Genomic DNA, 22,779 nt, shown 5'->3' with positions numbered 1-22,779 from the left:
TCAGCTTCTCTGTGGGAGAGTTAACAACACTACAGAGCTGCCAAGCCAACACAAACTGGACCTGTAAAGTTATTTTCTGAGGTTTATTTATTTACATCAGCTTCTCATCTACAAACGTTACAGACAAGTTCCCAAATCTACAACACGTTTGTTTGGGTGCTGTCCGTGGTGCTGACTGCCTCCTTTTTAATTAAATCATCAACATATTATCTGTGCAACAGTCACAATGACAACCTCCCTACATCTGGTTACATGTCTTATTCCCTATGGAAGCAAATGAGAGACATGAAATATTTGAATTTTCAACAGCAACTGGATATTTAATACTGAAATCTGAGCATAACTGAATTCAAAGCATTGAAGTTTTAACTTTAAAAATCACATATCTAAATTTATTTGTTCTGAATTCACCTCTCCGAAATTATAAGATGAATGTTCTTGATTTGCTAAGTAAAAAAAAAAATCATTAAATTAAAAAAGTAAATTATCACAAATTCAAGTTTCATAATTAAAAAAAGAAATTAAGGAAATTAAATAAAGCTTCAGATTGCTCAAATTCGACTGGTCAAATTCAGACCTGAAAATTCAAGTTTCATTATTGGGAAGAAAAAAAAAAAAAAAGCTTCAAGTTACATAAATTTAATTAATCTCAATCATCAGTCAAATTCTAATGGTCAAAACATACATTCATGCTTGATTGCCTGTCCTGGCTACGGTAGCCTGGATGTTGAATTTGACAATCAAATTTGAGCAACCTGAATCTTTTTTTTTTTTTTTTTAAATTATTAAACTTATTTTTTAGGATCTGAATGTACAAACATTAAAAATATATTCGATCATAGCTTTAGAAACTGCAAATCAAGAAATTGTATAAATCATTTTTTAAAGGATGAATTCAGAAAAAATACATTTTTATGGTTTTCAAAGTAAAATATCTCAACGCTATATTCATCCATCCATTTTCATCCACTTATCCAAAGGCGGGTCGTGGGGGCAGTGGGCTGAGCAAAGTATTCCGGATGTCCCTCTCCCCAGCAATGCTTTCCAGCTCCTCCTGAGGGACCCCGAGGCCTTCCAAGGCCAGATGAGATATGTAATCCCTCCAGTGTGTTCTGGATCTGTCCCGGGGCCTCCTACCAGTGGGACATGCCCAGAACACCTCTAACAGGAGGCGCCCAGGAGGATCCCGATCAGATGTTGAACCACCTCAACTGACCCCTTTCAATGCAAAGGAGCAGCGGCTCTACTCCGAGCCCCTCACCCTATCTCTAAGGCTGAGCCCAGACACCTCACGGAGGAAACTCATTTTGGCCGCTTGTATCCGCAACCTCATTCTTCTGGTCACTACCCAGAGCTCATGACCATAGGTGAGGGCCGGGACGTGGATGAACCAGTAAATTGAAAGCTTTGGCTCAGCTCTCTCTTCACCATGACGGTCCGGCGCAGCACCCACATCACTGCAGATGCCGCACCAAACTGCTGATCCATGTCACGCTCCATTCTACCCTCACACGTGAACAAGACCCTGAGATACTTGAACTCCCTCACTTGGGGCAGTAACTCCGTTAAAGGGGGTTTTTTGGGGAGTTTTTCCTTATCTGCCGTGAGGGTCCTAAGGACAGAGGGATGTCGTATGCTGTAAAGCCCTGTGAGGCAAACTGTGATTTGTGATATTGGGCTTTATAAATAAAATTGATTGATTGATTGATTGAACTCACTCCCAACCTGCATGGGGGCAAGAGCCAAGGCCTCAGATGTGAATGTGACTTGATATATTCAGTGGCTGTCAAAATCAAAATACTTACGTCTCATATTTACTTCCATACTTCTCAGCCTAACACAGTGCATTACTTTCCTTCTCTACATCACTTGTAAACAATGTGACACTTTTTTAACATGTTGAAAAAAGAAAACTCTAGTCTGATAAGACAGAAACATTTCACATTCATGTTGCAAACAGAACGTCCTGCACCTGCGCGTTCAGAGAGGGGTCCATGTGCTTCTGTTACAGGCTGCTAAACATCTCGTCTTCTGCCTCACAGACCCCCCCCCCCCTTCTGTTTTCACACAATCAGGCCTCACTGGAGTGCATCTATAATATTTAGTGAAGCTAACAGAAGCAGCAACTCGTCCAGTTTCACATGAGTGTGATGCTTTCCTCACAGATCAGCATTTATATGTGGTCAGGAACAGTCTGCAGAGCCTCCTCACGGTTTCTGTTGACGTTGACATTCTGCAACGGCAGCAACACAAAGAGTCACTTTAAAGACTGTTAGCATGTCCTGTAACCAAACTACATACATACTGACTGTGTTCACACTGGAGAGGTGAGAAAATTAAGTATATACTCAAAGCAGACACCACACAGTAAAGTACAGCCAATGTTTAGGTGTGCTGTGGGAACTATTCTCCCACAATGCAAGGCTGGAAATAACGGAGGGAGGTCGCTGACAGCTGGGATATATACATACACACTGTGTATATATACATATATATATATATATGTATATATACACACACATATATATATATATATACACATATATATACACACACACATATATATATATATATATATATATACAGTACAGGCCAAAAGTTTGGACACACCTTCTCATTCAATGCGTTTTCTTTATTTTCATGACTATTTACATTGTAGATTCTCACTGAAGGCATCAAAACTATGAATGAACACATGTGGAGTTATGTACTTAACAAAAAAAGGTGAAATAACTGAAAACATGTTTTATATTCTAGTTTCTTCAAAATAGCCACCCTTTGCTCTGATTACTGCTTTGCACACTCTTGGCATTCTCTCCATGAGCTTCAAGAGGTAGTCACCTGAAATGGTTTTCCAACAGTCTTGAAGGAGTTCCCAGAGGTGTTTAGCACTTGTTGGCCCCTTTGCCTTCACTCTGCGGTCCAGCTCACCCCAAACCATCTGGATTGGGTTCAGGACTGTGACTGTGGAGGCCAGGTCATCTGCCGCAGCACTCCATCACTCTCCTTCTTGGTCAAATAGCCCTTACACAGCCTGGAGGTGTGTTTGGGGTCATTGTCCTGTTGAAAAATAAATTATCGTCCAACTAAACGCAAACCGGATGGGATGGCATGTCGCTGCAGGATGCTGTGGTAGCCATGCTGGTTCAGTGTGCCTTCAATTTTGAATAAATCTCCAACAGTGTCACCAGCAAAACACCCCCACACCATCACACCTCCTCCTCCATGCTTCACAGTGGGAACCAGGCATGTGGAATCCATCCGTTCACCTTTTCTGCGTCTCACAAAGACACGGCGGTTGGAACCAAAGATCTCAAATTTGGACTCATCAGACCAAAGCACAGATTTCCACTGGTCTAATGTCCATTCCTTGTGTTTCTTGGCCCAAACAAATCTCTTCTGCTTGTTGTCTCTCCTTAGCAGTGGTTTCCTAGCAGCTATTTGACCATGAAGGCCTGATTGGCGCAGTCTCCTCTTAACAGTTGTTCTAGAGATGGGTCTGCTGCTAGAACTCTGTGTGGCATTCATCTGGTCTCTGATCTGAGCTGCTGTTAACTTGCGATTTCTGAGGCTGGTGACTCGGATGAACTTATCCTCAGAAGCAGAGGTGACTCTTGGTCTTCCTTTCCTGGGTCGGTCCTCATGTGTGCCAGTTTCATTGTAGCGCTTGATCGTTTTTGCGACTCCACTTGGGGACACATTTAAAGTTTTTGCAATTTTCCGGACTGACTGACCTTCATTTCTTAAAGTAATGATGGCCACTCATTTTTCTTTAGTTAGCTGATTGGTTCTTGCCATAATATGAATTTTAACAGTTGTCCAATAAGGCTGTCGGCTGTGTATTAACCTGACTTCTGCACAACACAACTGATGGTCCCAACCCCATTGATAAAGCAAGAAATTCCACTAATTAACCCTGATAAGGCACACCTGTGAAGTGGAAACCATTTCAGGTGACTACCTCTTGAAGCTCATGGAGAGAATGCCAAGAGTGTGCAAAGCAGTAATCAGAGCAAAGGGTGGCTATTTTGAAGAAACTAGAATATAAAACATGTTTTCAGTTATTTCACCTTTTTTTGTTAAGTACATAACTCCACATGTGTTCATTCATAGTTTTGATGCCTTCAGTGAGAATCTACAATGTAAATAGTCATGAAAATAAAGAAAACGCATTGAATGAGGTGTGTGTCCAAACTTTTGGCCTGTACTGTATATATATATACATACATACATACATACATACATATATATATATATATGTATATATATATATATATATATATATATATATATATATACATATATATAAACTTAGCACAAAAATTAAGGACATTTGTGTTTGGTAGATTATTTCTTTGTTGTAACAAAGCTTCTTGGCAATAAATCTTATACCGTTGGAAAGTCTGTTTATTTCCCTTTTAAATGGTGCCACATTGTAAGGAGCTTCTGGTTCCCCCAGGTGCCGACAATCACCAGAGAGATATCGAGATGAAATTCTGCAACCAGTGACAATCCCATATCTCTGCAGTCTGGGACCGAACTCTATCAAGATGTAAACGCTCGCCCCCACAGAGCGGGGTTTATCAGAGACTACCTCCAGAATTTGGGAGTGGAGAGGATGGAATGGCCTGCCAGCAGTCCTGGCCTCAACCCCACTGAACACACACTCAGCTTGGGCGTGCTGTTCGTGCCAGAGTGACCAACGTAACCACGTTGGCTGACTTGCAACAAATGCTGGTTGAAGAATGGGATGCCATCCCACAGCAGTGTGTGACCAGGCTGGTGACCAGCATGAGGAGGAGGTGCCAGGCTGTTGTGGCTGTGTATGGTTCTTCCACACGCTACTGAGGCTCCGGTTCGTTAATGAATAACTTGTTAAATTGCCAATATGTCTTGTTTCTTCAGACTTCAATCATCCAGCCCACCAAACAACACCAAACAAGAGTTAACAGAGAAGATTTGGCAAATTTTTCATGGGCGCAACCCACATACTCAGCTCTGCTGCTCATCCCACAAATGCATGTTCCTTACAAATGTGGCACCATTTAAAAGGGAAATAAACAGACTTTCCAGTGGTATAAGATTTATTGCCAAGAAGAATTGTTACAACCAAGAAATAATCTACCAAACACAAATTTCCTTACGTTTTGTGCTTAGTTTATATATACTGTATACATCTATATTTGGGTGGTGAAACAGCTCCAAAAAGAAAAAAATCATATTTTTTACTCTATATTTAAGTTTAACTTGCAGTCATTGTGTATACATACTTATTATTACATCTATACTCTCTGTATATCTCATCTAAAGCAGATATGATAAAATAAACGTTATTGTCCATGGAGGCAATTTTTGCTTTGGCAACAGTGCTCCACCCTGCTAGAATCAACTCGAAACAATACACAGTCAACATGACGGCTCAGTGGTGCACCACAAACATGTCAAATTACATACAATGAAAATAAATATAGAGGATGTATATAAAGTATTGTGCATGCTTTGAGAAAGATATAAATATATGGACAATGTAGAAATGAGAAGGAAATCATGAAAACCATATCATCTGTCTATGAAACAAAGTGCAACAGTGGACGAGTAATTATAAACCTCCTTTTTTAAATGAGCAGAGACTGCAACTGCTGCACATGTTGTACTGTTGATACTGTTTATATCTAGCTGACCTATATCACACTGTCCACACTGTCAGTCATGTAATCGATCCCAGGAGGAACATCATGTGACACTGCAGTGGTTATTAAATACACATGAAGAAATTAGAAACTAGTTGTGTAAAAATATGTTCAATACTGTGCATCTTAGTATATTTATATCTACCCCTTACTGTCATTGTTCTCTGTGCAATGATAATAAAGTTTAATATAATCAAAGTCCTGTAGTATGACGCAGTTATGTGTGTTCATTTTCTTTTGTATACTGACTGCTAAACATTACAGTAAATACTGTACAGAATCAGTCTGCAGTCTGGAGATGTAACCTCTGCTGAGCAGCGACCACTGCAGCCACACGTGGCAATTACAGGATAACATGACACTGCATTTCCTGTCATTTACTTTAACTACATCTCCATGGTCATCTATGACATGTTCAAACGCAGTGTAAGAGTAGCATGAATACGCAAGTCGGCAAACTCACTCCACTAAAAGCAAACTTAACTTAAAGTTGTCAGATTTAACTAACACTGGCCTGAGGCTGCAGCAGCAAAGAATTTAAGTGTGCAGAATTGAGCGTGGGTACAGCCGTACTGCTTATGAATTAAACATTTCATTACGACAGGAAGAGTGTGACACTTTTTTTTTTTAAGTTTCACTTTAAGGGCAACCTCTGGCTCACCTGGTGGAGTGTGGGCCCCATGTAGGCTGAGTCCTTTGCAGCAGCCAAGGTTCAAATACAACCCGTGGCCCTTTTTTTTCTCAAAGATTATTTTTTGGGCTTTTTGCCTTTATTAGACAGGACAGTCTGAGTGTGAAAGGGGGTAAAAGAGAGGCAGCAAAGGGCTGCAGGCTGGAGTCGAGCCTGCAGAAACTGTAGCAAGGACATTGCCTTCATATATGGGACGCCTGCTCTACCGACTAAGCCACCAGGCGCCCCAACCTGTAGCCCTTTGCTGTGTATCACCCCCTGTCCCTCCTTTCCTGTCACCCTACAACCGCACTATAATAAAGGCAAAAAAGTCCTAAGAATAATCTTTAAAAACACTTAAACTTTAAAGTCTGAGAATGTGGTGATAAGTACTTTTGTTTGTTATCCTAATATGAAAAAATAAAATGACTTCAGCCATATTTTGCTCCCTCCTCACCACTGTACATGTTCATTCCATCAATACACACATTACTAAACATTGCTGCCTGCCATACGACGTATGTAATGCACCACAGAATAGTTGGCAAAGCTAAGTATTTATTATGATGAACGTGTGCATGTGGAAACTTACCACTGGCCTCTCTCTGTGTGTGTTGACTGCTTCAATATTGAGGAAAAACGACTCAACTTTACAGCCTGAGATTGAAGAGAGAGCCAGACAGTCAGGAAGAGATTTACAGAGATTGGATATGTCACACACTCAAGCATTCATCACGTACCATAAGCTATTGGTGTGAGTTTGAGCACCGTGTGAAGGGGGCATCGTAGATAAGGCAGCTCGTCTTCAGGGGGAGGGAGATAAAGCTTGTTAGGAGTGTTTGTGGTTTTGAAACAACGTCATGTAATATTGTGTTACAAGCCTGGATTTCTGCACCTGCAGGTTTGTCTAGAAAGTAGGCCAGCAGGCAGCGAAACACAGCCTGGTGGCAGATGACCAGGACGTTTTCCTGCCTCTCCAGCTCCATGATCACCGGCTCCAGACGATGGACCAAGTCCTCATAGGACTGGAAAAGAGACGGAATTATTAAAGAGGTCATCAATTATTCAACCAGACTCTTTCCAGCTAACCCTCTCAGTCCACTTAACACAGGCAAGTAAACATTATCAACTGACCCCACATGACTTTGTCCAGATTATCTTATAATGAATATGTGACTCTTAAACAAAGCCCCTAAAGGAACAGTTCAACATTTTAGGAAATACACAAATTCCCTTTCTTGGTGAGAGAATTCAGTAAAATTTTGAATGCATGTAGAGTATTTCTACACTGTAGTCTTGTTCTTTTTACTTAAGTAAAAGATCTAAGTACTTATTTACCACTGCTTGCTTGTTTATATGTTAAAAACCCCCGCAGTGGCTTCCTGGAGTGTTATCACCAATGTCAGCTTGCCAGCCAAGTAACAGTCACACATGAAACCCCTCATGAAACCACAACTTTGTTATCCAGAGTTTGGACAGAGCCAGGCTAACGGTCTACCCTCTGTTCCCAGTCTTTATGCTAAGCTAAGCTAAGCTAACTGTCTCCTGACTGAAGCTTTATATTTCACAGACAAATATCAAATGTATCAGTGTCCTCATCAAAATTCGCAACAGCTGTGACAGTGTACCTGCCTCCATCTATGCCTTGCCCCTTTTCGCCAACTGGCATGAACAGTTAATGAGCTGTCCTTTGGCTCATGAACAATCTTTTTACAAACTCTTGGGCAAATCTGTGAATCCATTTGGAAGTAATGCTCTCACCCCCATTGCTCCTAATTAGCCCACTGGCATGAACACAAACACACCTTCACTCACACTTGACCTCCATGCCAAATTTCATCCTCCTAGGGCAAAAGCTGCCCCCAAAGGGTGGGGAAATGTTTGTGGACCAACCGACCAACCAACCAACCAACAGAGTGTATAATGAGAGGAGCACTTACCTCACCCTTGGGGTAACGATAACGGTACTTGTCCTGGTCTCTCAGTGCAAACTCCTCTGGGAAATTCTCCTGAATCTCCTCGTAGGTTAACTCCTCACATACACCCTTAGTGAGAAAAGGTAACATCACCATAAGAACAACAGATGATCTTCTGGTTTGCAGCTCTAAAGTCAACCTCAATCATTTGGAGTGTGATTACTCTTTGTATTATAACCCCCAAACACACAGTCTGTCATTCAACCTTAAATGAACTTATCTCAAACCGTCATCTAGAAACATAAAACCAGCTTCATAATGTTTCAGGACGTAGAGATGTACTTCATAAACTCACAGCATCTATCTCATTGAGGGCCTTCCACTGCTCATACTGGACTCCCAGAGCTTCTGCAGTCTGGATGGTCCTCTTCATGTGGCTCGTCCACACCTTCAGGTCTTTGATATTCTGACCTTTGATGAAGGTCGCCAAGGCGTTTGCATACTGGAAACAATGAGCACAAACAGGGTAACACTTTACTTGAAAGTATCTACATAAGGGTGACATGACACTGTCATGAACTTGTCATAAACATTATGTACATGTCATAAATGTTTATGACTGCTGTCATTAAGTGTGATGACAAGTTGACATTGTTTGGGTTGTCTTGATTATTACAACTTGACATTAACCAGGATGACATTACCAGAAGATGTCTTTGTATCAATCATTATGTCAACTTGTCATTAACACAAAAAGAGGTGCATTTCTTGTTAATGTCAAGTTGTTATGACAAAGACAACTTCTGGGTGAATGAATGATTTATTTCAATCAAACCAGAGTTTGTGGAAGACAGACCAAGATGGACTTTGTGAGTTTTGTTATAATTTTGAATGAAGTGCTACTTACTTCTGGTGGGTTTGACAATAGCAATTTTGAGGCTTTTTCTGGTGAAATAAACAGGATCTTACTGTTTAACAAAAAGGTCTGTCTCTGTAGGGATCCCTTTCATAATGTTGTCAGACACTCTGAGCCTGTCAGTTTTAAAAACAAGCCCTTTTAGTGGACATAAAATGATGGTGCACAAATGTTCTAAGTAGTTACAATGCAGCCTGTTACTTGGCTGCTGGCTTTCAAGAGTTTCAAGTTTCAAAAATGATCTTTCCCATGAGTCACTCAGACACAAAAACATAGGAAAATAGAATCCAGGTTGAAAAATACACAAGTTAACCTTAAAAATTTCAATGCATTTTTCCTTGTTACAGAGTATTTTTACAGTGCAGTATTAGCACTTTTACTTAAAGGATCCAAATACATAATAACGTAATGTAATCCTCTCACCTGCAGTCCTCGAGGGGAGAGGCCTGAATCTCCACCAATGCGACCTAAGAGGTTGAGTTCGCTCTCTCCGTGGCGGCTCAGGTAGATGGATCTCGGTGTGACATGGATGTTCATGAGGTAGTAGACTATCCTGCTTTGAATGTGGTCCTGGACCAGGTTTACCATGTATCTATTGCCCACGTCAAAGATCTTGATGTAGGAGAGATTCCTGTTCAAAGTCAGCATTGAGGAAACAAACTATGAAATTAATTTGTCTTTTGTGAAACTATGGTTTTGATCTCACAGGAAGAAAAGCATCATGGGTCAGTACCTGTCCTTCTCATCGTCAATGGACATGTAGCTGGCCTTGTAGCACTCAATGCGCTGCCTGAAGTCTTTCATGGCCTCATCTATGTCACAATTCGCATAATCTGGACTCCCAAATTTTACTTGCTGGAGAGGAAAGACAGTTTTGGAATTTAATTGAGAACATGTTATCCCTACAGCCTCTGCAAACATCTACATTATATAAACTTGACTGACCTTAATATTCTCTGTAATGATGTCTGGGTCATCACAGAGTGATTCCACAAAGAACACCTGCAAACAAAATATAAATGTAATATAAATGAAATATACAGTATCCTTTTTAGGATATAATAAGCAATTTCCCAAAATGTCCAACATCAACATATGTACCCACTTTGTAGCCCCTCTCCTTTGCATAACTAAGGATGATTGCTCTCCTCTCCCTCGTAGTGTTGGTAGCGTCAAATACCTGCATGGGACAGGAGCAAGGCGTGATCAATACATCCTTATAATACTGGCAAATAAAGCACATTTACAATATTCATAATGACTGTTAACAATCAAGCAGCTGAACTATAAAAGAAGACTTTAGGTTGTTAAAGCCTTTACGTCCTACTATATATGATATGATAGAATTTTTTTAATGATTATGTAGGCTGGAATCGAGCAAGGACACTGCCTTTGTAAATGGGAAGCCTGCTCTACCCACGAGGCCACTGGGCACACCATGATACTGTAGATTAAAATACACATGTCAGAAAAGAAGGCTTAATTCCCAGATGACCATTTATCAATAACTTAACAGGTGTTACCTTGAATTTATGAAGGAAACTGTGTTTATCTTGCATGCCTCCATGAAAATCAATCAAGAAGAGTCTATGTTCTCTACAAAGCCAGACTCCACTGATAAAAACAGTAATTTTACCTCACTGAGCACGGGAGCTGCTGGTCCAAAACTGCCTTGATCAGTTAGTTTGCTTGTGTTATTATGTGCCTTTGGTGTTTCAAGGGTTAGTTTGGAATCACCAAAGTCACACAATAACAGCCAGGCAGTGGTGGACAAGCAGGTCCTGTGTTCACTGAGGTAAAATTAGAATTTATGTTAACAGAGTCTGACTTTTAAGAAAGAAAAGTTAGGTTTCAGGATAATTTCAGTTACCCATCATTAAAGGCTGTCTGTTTGGGAAGAACTGAGCAAACAACTTGATAAATGATACTTGGATTATACTGCACGAGCTGTGTGAAAGTTTGTTAACAGATGTTTTAACATGGTTTTGATTTGTTAAATGCGGACCTACATGACTTCAGTTCTTTAAGTATTTTTCCAGTTTTGGGATTCTTTGTTCACTGTGGAGGCTCTTCACAAATTCATTGTAACATGGGTGAGTAATTAATATACAAATGGTCATTTGGGGTGTAGAATATTCCTAAAACCAGTGGTTCCCAACTGGTCCAGTTACGGGGTCCAGATTTCTCCTTAGCCATTAGTTCAAGGGCCACACACTTTAATTTATCCAGCGTCATGCTTGTGTTTGGCCATGTCTTAAGCTAGTGTTGTCTCTGACAAGTAGCTGTCTGTTAGTCACTCACTCTACAGCAGGAGAGACGGCACTTCAAAATAAAAGCTCTGTGCCAGAAATTTACTGTACTTCAAAATAAAGTGTGTTTTTTACAAAGTTGATACGTCAGCAAGTCAATTATGGTCCATTCAGAATGGGTCTGCGACCCACCATTTAGGAACCACTGCCTTAAAACATGTTAAATGTTTATTATATTACAAGCATCCAAATAAGCTCTTTATCATTTTATAATTTCTTGTCCCACTTGCTAATTATCATCTCTGCTCAGACTGTTTTTAATCACGTATGCCTACAGATGCCTGCTGGGACATGTGACTGCACAACTGTCCTGCGTTCAGTGGCATGCACAGAGTTTTTGAAGGGTAGGGGCGAAAAGAAAAAAAAGGGCACTTTAGCGAGCATTTTGGCTCCCAAGAGGGCACTTTATTGTTTTTCAACAATTGGGCCACGAGCCCCCCCCCCAGTGCACACCACTGCCTGTGTTTCATGTTTTACCTAAAGATGTTGTCATTTCTTTAATGACACAGTATTGAAGTAAATATGTGTCCTAACGAAAGAGCAAGAAAGATGCCCCTCACGAAAATGACCTCAACCTAGACGTTAAAGGGCCCCTTGTGGAATTTAGCACAGTTACAGGACACGTGAGGGGCAGATTTTAGAAAGCATGGTGGCAATCTGTACCACAGAGGCTGAGCTATTTTGGCTTTTCGTCACGATATGGGTCAAGCAAAAACATTGGATCCCACAGTCTTTCATAATGCAACTTGATTGTGTCTTTTATTAGCCCATACCTCTCAGGTAAATGCTACATCTTTTAAACTCTCCGCCCCCTTTGTGTTATAAATTTGTAGTCTTCAAGTCCATACTGTGATAACTCTGATGACATCACAAAGACATCAATATGGTTGTCCACAGAAGACCTTATACGACTGATTTCACAGGCTGAGTGGTGCTGCCTACGACCTGTAGACAGATCTCTATGTGTCAAATCTGTGTCCCTTTAATGTCAGTGAGACTCATCACCTGAAGTGATAAGTAAAACACAAACACAAATAAATAATTTATGAGCGTGTTTAATTGTGATTAGAGGGACAGTTTCAGTTGTCCTCTTACTCACGGCTACTTGTCCCTGTTCCTTTGAGAAGTAGGCAGCGACGTCTTTGAGGGCGGCTGATGCACAGGCCCTGAGAGAGAAGTTACACTCGTATTGGTAAAGTAGAGAAAACTGGAAAAGTCAATGATGAAAGTGGCATGAAAATGACACTAGAAATCAGATCACATAAAACTAATAATATCAATAACAGTAAGATCTGTCTAATTTGGCATTTATCATTCTTACTTGCGGATCCTCATGGCCTCCTCATTGTCAGGTTTAAAGAACTCAAAGTTCTTATAGATCTTGACGGCCTCCCTGCGATACTGGCCCACGTTAAACACTGGTTGGAGGAGGGAAACAAAATATAGATTTCTTTTTTTGGGATGGCGTTCAATGTATGATTAAGTCACACTGTAATTAACATTAAAACAGTTAACTCATTGTCTCCTTAAAAAAAATTATAACCAGGATTCAAGAATTCACTCTGAAAACTGACTTTTTGTGGGAACTCCGATCCAGTTCAGGTAGCGAGTGAGCTTCTTGGAAATGTACGTCTTCCCTCTGGCTGGCAACCCCACCATCACAATCAGTGTGGGACAGTTACAAAATTGAGGCACCGAGGCTGAGATGAAGACAAACACACAATAACATAAAGCAACGGTTAGTGAATGCTGCCGATGTTAGAATTTAAGCGTTACTGTTGTGCATGTGACACATCCTTCAGCAGAAGAGCATATATCCTTGTGTTCAGATGGTTAAAGGGATGGTTTGAATCTTTTGAAGTGGGGCTATATGAGGTACTTATCTATCATCAGTGTAGTACATACAGTAGATGCTGTTCAGCACACCCCTAATTTGGAGAAGCAGGCAGGCGTACCGGCACAGAAGCTTAGCAATGTACTGATAGAGGCAGCAATAAAACGTACTTTAGCCACCTAAAAAAGTCATACCCAATGAAAACATCATTATCAGTTTAAGTGTACACTACATTTACAATATTTTCACTGCTTTAACTTGCTGTCAGACAGCGATTTCAAAGCCAGACTCCATTGAGAAAAACGCTGATTTAACTTCACTGAACACAGGAGCTGCTGGTCTACCGCTGCCTTGAACATGTAGTTTGTTTGTGCTGTTGTGTGACTTCGGCATTCAAAAAGGTTCATTTGGATTCACCAAAGTCACCCAATAACACAAACATACTAACTGATGGAGGCAGTGGTAGAACAGCAACTCTCATGTTCAACAAGCTAAAATGACTGCTTTTGTCAATGGATTCTGGTGGATTTGTTGAGAGCATAGATGGGGAACTGAATCCATTCAAGGCTTCCCCATCAGTGTTTAACACACTTAAACTCATAGACTTTTTAGGTGGCTAAAACACATTTTGCTGCTGACCTGTCCCCAGCAGGACATCTACTGTAGGTAATACCTTGACTATGGATAAGTGCCTCATACAACCCCACTTCAAAAAATCTGAACTATCCCTTTAAATGCAACCCAGACAATTCCATGAGGCTCTGTGCTGCAGGATGTGCGTTCAGTGTGTCACTTCATTAATTAAGAGAGAGAGAAGAGGAGCTCAGAGGTGCAGCTCAAATGTCTGCAAACTAGTGTAATGGGTCAGCAGCACCTGACACAGAAAACTGTCCGAATGAAAACAAATAGACACTAAAACAGGACATTAAACTTCACTTAAATACTCCTTTAAAGAAGTGAAGGACAACTTTCACTAACCAGATGCTTCTCCTCCTCCTCAGGTGGTCACACCTTAGAAACAACCAGATCAGCACAGTGTGCTGCACCATATGGCCGACAATCACAAGAACAAAACACTCCTAATCTGCTACTCACTGCAGGTGGTGACAGATCAGCTCAGCTATCAACATGTTAATGGACAGATCTAAGGTTCAGGTGCAGACTGTGTCACTACTCACAATTATTTAATGTTACAATGAAGAAAAAAGAAGCTCAGAAACTTCCACACAAACCTGATATTTTTCTTAAAATAATTTCAAAGTGTCTGTGTGGTCCTTACCCAGTCATGACTCAGTTGTTGCATGCTTGTCTGTCTCAAAAAAAAAATGCCACTAATTTATAAGGCAGACTGCAGGGATGCTTGCCAGTTAGCTGTACCCACAAAAAGTACCCGTATGGCCTGTGTGTGTCTAAACAGGGACAGGGACAGAGCCTCCAGGCTGTTCGATTATGAATGGAGTATGCTGCCTCAGCAAAAAGCTCAAAGGCCCACGTCAGACACTGAACAGAGAGCCAGCTCGGACTTGGCTTGGTCCAGCCTGGCTGTCTCCTCTGTCTTTCAGACTGCTGCCCGCCTACCTGCGTCCCCCCGACAGGCCTGTGCTCAGTCCTGAAAAGATTCAGCAGCATGGCACACATAAATCGCTGCTGGAGGTGTTAAAGAAAACACTAGCTTCATCTGCTGAAATAAGAACGAGTTAAAGTAGAGGTAAAACAAACAGCAGCAAGAGAGAATAGATGTTTCTTTGTCTATATTTGTTTCCGCTGCACTTACATCCTCTCCTGCGGTTCAGGTTGCAGCCCATCCATGGCACCCAGATCTTGAGCAGAGGAGTCTGAGTGAGTTTTTTCTGCTCTGTGTTAATGGTGAGAGCCATGAGGCCTGAGTGGCAGGTGGAGGAGTGAGTGCGGACGACTGGGGCGCTCAGCTCCGTGTGCATGTGTGTGCTTCACTGAACACTACCTACTGCAGGTCAGCTGACTGTTGCTAAGGAGAAGTACTTGGTAGGCAGGAGGCTGGGGGGGCAGACCCGAGGCCATGCTGCATGTCTGCCTCTCCGTATGTTGCATGACTTAAAAAGGCCCGAGGGAAGCTGCCAAAACCTCTGAGGTGATGTCAGACAGCAGAGTAGCATTCAAATCCACCGGCCTGTGCATCTGTTGTGGTGACACAGCTGGTTTTTCAGTGAGAGTAGGAGCGACAGTTATGTGAGACAATTATAACAAAGGTGGGAACCTCTCATGAATTCAGATGAGCACAGTTGATCCTGCACACACAGCTTGTTTATCAAACCATGCAGTTCAGAGCAGGGCTTCTCCTTTCTTACCACTAGAGGGCAGTTTAAACCTTAATGTTAAATCTGGGATACTCTGAGAAGTGCATAGTTATTGTTTGGGGTTATTAAACTGTCACTGCAGCAATAAAAGTAACAAGTTAATCATGCCATTTCCTCTGACGCTTTAAAAAAAAGGGCATATTAAAATGTTGTGTGCATGTGGAAACTGGGCTTCAGCTCATCATTAATAATAGCACATGTGAAATAATACTCAGACTGCCTGCTCCTTTGTGTGGGAAAGAATTCGCCCCGGAGAGTGGGTGTAAATGCTTCAGTGAAATAACTTCATAGATGTATTTATCCTGTATCCATTAATCCATTAATTTCAGAGTGGTTCCACGTCCAGCGCTGCAGCATATCAACTGATTCATCCATCACATTCATTATGGTCTGACAGGCAAAATTGATTACTTACTGTGGTGCTCTCTGAATAATCAATAAATACTGGCTGAAAACCCAATTGGATTTTTTCTGAGTGTGTCAGTGCTTAAGAGTAAATTGGTTTGGGAGTGTGAGGTTTTACTACTGTACTGTCTTAGTTACAGATACAGACATTAAAGTTGTCACGGGTTTGACAGTTTTCACAAAGTCAGATTGGCAGGTTGTCAAACTGAACAATGATGGCATCATGACAATAGGTGTACTGTGGTGACAGGGGGAGTCCCATGTGCATCGACCCTGAGGCTTAGCATGTATTTTGAACGCCATTTCAAGTCTGAGAAATGCTATCAGCACAAAGACAGTGACTGACGAGTCATGTGAATGTTACATCAAACATAATTAAACAGTCGTGTTTGCAGCTCTGTGAAGTTGAACTGAGGCAAAGCGGTGCTTTGAGCTAAATGTGCTAATAAGGATTAAACACAAAGTGCAGCTGAACGTCATTAGTTCTGCAGGAATTTGGTCGTAAACCAAAGTATTAAACAGATATAAATTTTGTCCTCATGATGAAGAAATAAAAATATTACGAAAGCTGGTATAATTTATCTTGAAGGGGACGTGAATGTCTGCACCACAATTCATCCAATAGCTGTCAAAACATTTCACTTAAAGGAACAGTTTGTAGGATTTAGTGACATCTAGTGGTGAGGATTGCAGACTGCAACCAGCTGAAACTTCTCCAGGTTAGAATTCCTTCAGTGTTCACTGTTCAGGAGGTTTTTACCAGGAGACGATTTATCGCCAGAGGTCTTTTCCTCCATAAGATAAACAAACCAGGTGACTGAACCCCGTAAAAACACTAAATAAAGCAGTTTCACCTTACAAATTAGTGATTCTCCTGCCCGTTTAGTACGTCGCAGACAGGCTGCTTAACCAGCGCCTGCAAATGTGTGCTCACTTTTTATTGTCAACTTATTGTGTCTTCACCTTATCTCTGATTCAGACGTTTGGGCGTTTTTTACCGTGCGCCAAATTATCCAGAAAGGTCTCTTCCTCTACCAAACAACCGCACCAGGTGATTTAAACTGGTAAAAACACTGAATAAAGCAGCTGTGTGTTAGAAAAACCTCTGTTTTTCCAACACTCTTGTTGCAAAGGTTTTGCCAGCTACAGTGACCAATGTGAAAAGCCCTATCTAGAGCCAGTGTTTGGTTTGTCTGTTCTGGGCTACTGTAGAAACATTGCGGTGCAACATGGTGATCTCCATAGGCGAGGAGCTGCTCCCTATGAAGATATAAACGGCTCATTCAGAGGTAACAAATACACATCGATTCTTATATTCATGTATTTATACACTAAAGAAAACATACTTCTGTCAATATATCTCAATTATATATCTAAATTCTACACACTGGACCTTTAATTCACTGCAATTACATAATGAGTAGGGGAGTAAATCACAGGTTTCATCACGCAGAGATACATCAATTCTTTGGAAACGATATAATATCTGCTGGTATCACAAAGTCTGCCATGATACAATTTCAATTTGACTCAATTCAGAGGCCTGTGATCAATATGAGACGATATCAGTAAATACATGCATTGTCTTTTTCTTGGCTGCTTGCTATTGTCCTCCTTGGCGCTAGGCAGCTAGCACTCGTTCAATAGGGACTCAACAATTAGGATCAGCAGGAAAAATGCTACGTTGGGCTATTAAATCTAGCAACACCCTTGCCCAGTTGTTCAAGTGTTGAAGAAAGAATTAAAGACATTGTTTATTTCAGAGATGATTATGTGAAAGTAGCTAAGGGGTCAGCCATCTAGTCTCCATCTCATCTCCAGTGGGAGTTGCACATGCACGATACCAATCAGGCACTCAAGAGAAAATGGCAGCAGGTAAAGACAACGTTTATAAACTGAGGCCCCAACTGAGGATTTTAATTATCCTGGGAACAGGAGTTAAATTGGCCGGCATTAGAGGATGTGGGCTAAACTAACTTGCAACAAACTGTGCAACACGTAGTCTGAGAGCAAGCCAGATAAAACGGGGTTGTTTTTCATGACAATGAACTTAAGTCTTTGTTATCATGTGATAACCACAATTTATTTAGGAACAAGTAAAAAGTTATGTAAAGTGGATTTCTTAAAAAACAAATTAACGTTGAACCCTGTGAGTGTTTAGGAAGGAGTCGTGCTAAGATGGAAATAGTGATGCAAACGTGCTATGAGAATGTCAAAATGAAGGCGTACCTTAAAGAGGACAATTAATTTGATGTTTTCACTATGCATCAATAATACTGGATTATTTATCATGGAATTGATATATTAATCCAGACCAGTGTATGATTACACAGCTAATAATGTGATGAGGTTAGGAAGACGCATTCAGATTCTTTACTTCAGTAAAACAGACACTACCACAATATAAACATACTTAATTACATCATAAGGCAACTGGACTTGCTTGCGTTTCTCTCTAAATTACTGGTACGGAGTTGCAGGCTTTAAACCCTGTGTGGGTGTGAACCCTTGCAGAGTCATAGGGGTCACATGTGAGTCATTAGGGTCAGGTGGGACCAGGGATGAATGGGTGTGAAGTCGTCTGGGAAGGGATCCCAAGACTGCATTGTAGGTGGGTGACAAGTTGTGTCGTAGGCCCCCCCCAATTTAACGATGGTCGTTCCAGCTTGACACAGACGGCTTCTTTTACTCCTCTTTCAAACCATCTGTCTTCCCTGGCCAAGATGTGCACACTGCTATCCTCGAAAGAGTGTCCCTTCTCCTGTAGATGTAAGCAGACAGCTGAGTCTTCTTCTTCTCCTGTGCTGTGCCATGCACTTGTGGAGTGGTTGTTTTGTTTCCCCAATGTATAAATCTGTGCATTCCTGGCTGCACTGAACTGCGTACACTACATTACTCTGCTTCTGCCTGGGTGTTTTGTCCTTGGGGTGGACAAGTTTCGTGTCTCAGTGTGTTACTGGGTTTAAAGTGCACAGGGATGTGGTGTTAGTTGAAAATCCAGCAAGTCCAGTTGCCTACGATAAAGCACTTATGATTACCATGACCTGGATGACTGAGAATCTTCACCGACATACTTAATAACTTAAAATTACTTTGCTATTTAAATTTAGTGCAAGAACTAGAAGTAGCAAAAGTCAAAGTACCCATTCTGCACAGGTTCATTTAAGTGTGACTATATCATACCACTATATTGCTAAGAATGGCATGAGTACCTTTAAAAGTTGGTAGTTGGTTGAGTTGGAGTTAATATTAACTACTTTATGTTCTGTTGGGTTTAATCTGTAAGAATACAAACACTATCCTCTGAAATAGCAGTAATGTCAAACCTGACTTAAAGCAACAGTTTGACATTACTGCTTATGAACTTTTTGCCAGGAGATTTAGATGATGGAGATCGATACCTCACTTCTGTCTGTTAAATTGTATCCTACTGTTGATAGTCATTTCACTGTAAGTCTAAAGCCAGGGTTTCCATCCTAAGAAGAGGGCTCTCTTTTAACCTGGCTAGATTGCCATGGTTACTTGCTGCATGGCTAACCTGGTCGGGACCAGTTTGTGTTCAGAGTTTCAGCTTAAAACCAACTACAAAGCGCCTTTCACAGCTTCTTTGAGTAGCGTCACTGCAGAGTCAATGTCAGTCTGTGAGTGATACATATTCTCAGCTGAGGAAATACATTATAAATACACTTAATCCTACAAGGTGAGTCATAATGATATCTAAATGCCATGTAACTATAGTAGCACTTACTGTATGTATCGCGTTACATTTTGGGTTTTTCCCCCCACAGGGACTTACAGTATATCATTCATTCATCCATTTTCCATACCACTTATCCTGGCACAGGGTCACAGTGGGCTGGAGCCTATCCCAGCTGACACTGGGCGAGAGGTGGGGTACACCCTGGACAGGTCGCCAGACTATCACAGGGCTGACACATAGAGACAGACAACTATTCACACTCCGATTCACACCTACGGACAATTTAGAGTCACCAGTTAATCAGTATGCCAAAAATACCAGGATGATCTACTGCAGTGGTTCCCAACTGGTGCAGCCACGGGGTCCAAATTTCTTCTTAGTCATTAGTTCAAGGTCCACACAGATTAATACATTCAGCGTCATATTTGCGTTTGACCATGTCGTCAAGCTAGTTTGCTGTCTCTGTTACGCAGCTGTCCATCGGTCACTTACTCCTAAAGCAGGAAATGGCACTCCAAAATAAAAGCTTTGTGCCAGAAATTCACTGTACTTAAAAACAAAATGTGTTTTTTACAAACTTGACATATTTGCAAGTCACTTTCTGTCCATTCAGAATGGATTCCTGACCCGCCAGTTAGGAACCACTATTCTACTGCATCTGGTGGCATTTTGCAGTATGCAGGCTAGCATGTTTTTCTGGCTCTCCTGACCCACAATCCTTTGTGCAGCAGAAGAAAAGTCACATTAACTGAGCTGCAAACAGATGACAGCCTGACAGCTCATTGACAGTTGTCAGATGCCGCAATGACGGATAACAGAGCATTTGAGAGACGTCATAGTAATAATGGGAATATTAATCGTTGAAGTGAACAAAAACAATCACAAATATTACAGACAACAAAAGGACAAAACTTTGAAAATAAAGACAGAGAAATGATAGTTATTCTACTGTCATGACTATAATATGTTAGAATCTAAAATGTATGCAGCAGAGCTCTGCGGGTTGACCTCCATCTCTGGAGAGCTTGGTAAACAGCTTTCTCTTTTATTTCCAAGGTAACAAATATATGAGCAACAGGGTCGAAGTTCAGGGCGCAATGTTATGATGATGTAGTTTGTCCTGGCTGTGTGCATACCACATGCAACAGTACACATTTTATAAGGGCAGCTGCAGTACCTACTACGAGTAAAAAGAAAAAGTATGTGATTTGGGATGAAGCTCAAGAGTCAAATGACGCCTTCAGTGCGTCATTTGACTTTTTATGTGAACGTCCACAGTGCCTGGAAAAGAAAGCCTGGGTTCACAGAGCAAATTGATAACCACCTTCATGGTCGCCATTATCTCTGACTGGGGCTTTAGGGTTTGTCAAGCCAGCTCTGTTGTGTTTTGCAAGGGTGCTGCCTTTTCTTATGGTTGGGTTCAATTGAGTTCAAAGGGACTTTATTGGCATGGGAAACGTGTTTACATTACCAAAGCAAGTGTGTAATTTACACAAAACAATGTACCTACAATAAGTAAAGATCTACAGAATGTGGTTTATACACATATCACTGCTGACTGAGTAACACCTCTGACACACCCACCAAGTGAGAGACAACACACCTCAAAGCCTGCTGCACACTATTTCGAGGAAACATCTTTCAACCCAGAAACCGTAGCAAAACAGCGTACAGCGTTTCAAGATTGAATGTGCCCCAGCTCTGAGCAGACAAACAACCCTTTAAACACCTTCCAGTGACAAAAGAAAATCAGCTGTACTTTTTTTTCCTGTGTGTGACATATGAAACTTCTCCGGCCTAATCCCAAAAGAAGGGGTCACTTAATGTCAAACCTTAATGTCAGTCATTCCTCTAACTTCAAACTGGGAACATCATGTACCCACTTTGGCCAGTGTTCAAAGTCTTACAAGCAGTCTCTCTTGGGCAGTGATTAGCAGGGCAGCGATAGCCACTAATGATAAGTATTTCCTGTTTTGGCATAAGAGAAGGTACTGTACATGCTATTCTATTGGGCGTTTGCCCTGAGAAGGAGTTCAGTACATCCTCCAAAACAACAGCCACGGGGGACTGGAGTGAGTGCTCTTCCTCTCACTATCTCCCCTGTCTCATGCACAGACTGCACACACACATTAAAGCACCAGAGGAGTTTTTTAAGGCATATGAAACAATATTACACAGTAAGCAGCCCCTCAGAAGTGGCCGCTTTCTCTGGCGATCATCTTGCAAAATCAAGTGTTGACATGTGTTTTTGTTTGAGGCGAGGACCTGTTAGGGTACCTGGCTCTTTTACTATCTCATAGAATCACTCTGCATTGTTATTGCTTGTGCACGCAAGTGTGCAAAGCTTTTATTATCTGTAAACAAACAATTAAGTTTATAAAGTTGCCTGCAGCTCTCTTCCTGTGCACTTCTTACTATTTATATGCACCAGCAACTTCTGCATTTGCTTCACTCAACAAGGAAATGACTTTAATACGACACATGGAGTCTATTTTTAACTCTCATACATCTGTGTTGCACTCAGTCAGTATGAACATATGTATAGCCTGCATGTGCAGAGTAGAAACCTTGCTGCAACATCTCTTCTATGTATTCTGTTGGCATGCTCTATGCAAAGGCGGTTCATCTGTGAGCTCACCTGCGCTGTCACAGCTGCGGAGCTTCATTTGTTCCAGCTGGGGAAGCTCCATTCTGCACCACACTCCAATAAAGCAACCAGCAGAGTGGCTAAAGACCGTGGACACAATCGACACGATCGACACACTGGATTATGAGGCCTGTGGCAGCAGATCTGAAGCTCTTTTTAAAGAAACTAAAACCCCTCAGCCAAAGTATCCTCAACCCGCCCCCACCCCTCGGGCTCTCTCTTTTCACGCCACATGAGACATACGATAGCAGCAGACTGGGCTTGTCCTTTAATGTTTGCCAGGGCCAGAGTTCACAACATACACACATGGTGAAGAGACGTCGCACTCAGAGGGTGCGTCAACAAGTGCAAAGGTC

At 41.4% G+C, this 22,779-nt stretch overlaps 1 protein-coding gene across 2 annotated transcripts; it reads right to left on the bottom strand.

Moving 5' to 3' along the window:
• Window positions 1–69: 69 nt before the first annotated feature.
• On the bottom strand, window positions 70–22,618 carry LOC117257866 (6-phosphofructo-2-kinase/fructose-2,6-bisphosphatase-like). 2 transcript variants are annotated; one of them, XM_033628231.2, is made up of 14 exons: window positions 22,415–22,618; window positions 13,076–13,201; window positions 12,823–12,919; window positions 12,601–12,667; window positions 10,298–10,372; window positions 10,138–10,194; window positions 9,926–10,047; window positions 9,616–9,823; window positions 8,632–8,778; window positions 8,301–8,405; window positions 7,256–7,385; window positions 7,101–7,163; window positions 6,953–7,017; window positions 70–2,233 (listed from the first exon to the last, which is right to left on the bottom strand). In XM_033628231.2, exons 1-14 carry the CDS (start codon window positions 22,464–22,466, stop codon window positions 2,174–2,176), a joined length of 1,374 nt encoding a protein of 457 aa, XP_033484122.1. In that variant the 5' UTR covers window positions 22,467–22,618; the 3' UTR covers window positions 70–2,173. The 2 variants fall into 2 exon arrangements, with proteins under 2 accessions (XP_033484122.1, XP_078025908.1); XM_078169782.1 differs by lacking the exon at window positions 22,415–22,618 and adding an exon at window positions 15,110–15,290.
• Between the last annotated feature and the right edge of the window lie 161 nt (window positions 22,619–22,779).

Source organism: Epinephelus lanceolatus, chromosome 8 (assembly GCF_041903045.1).
Source record: "Epinephelus lanceolatus isolate andai-2023 chromosome 8, ASM4190304v1, whole genome shotgun sequence".
NCBI classification, from domain to species: Eukaryota; Metazoa; Chordata; class Actinopteri; order Perciformes; family Serranidae; genus Epinephelus; species Epinephelus lanceolatus.
This window is presented reverse-complemented; position numbering and strand designations above follow the sequence as displayed.

Excerpts from the sequence above, each read along its gene's own strand:
- LOC117257866 (XM_078169782.1), bottom strand. The coding sequence starts at position 15,275 with ATGCACACGGAGCTGAGCGCCCCAGTCGTCCGCACTCACTCCTCCACC. Across the intron at positions 12,920-13,075 it reads GATCGGAGTTCCCACAAAAA|TGTTTAACGTGGGCCAGTAT; the intron begins GTCAGTTTTCAG and ends TCCTCCAACCAG. Across the intron at positions 7,018-7,100 it reads ACTCACACCAATAGCTTATG|GCTGTAAAGTTGAGTCGTTT; the intron begins GTACGTGATGAA and ends CTTCAATCTCAG.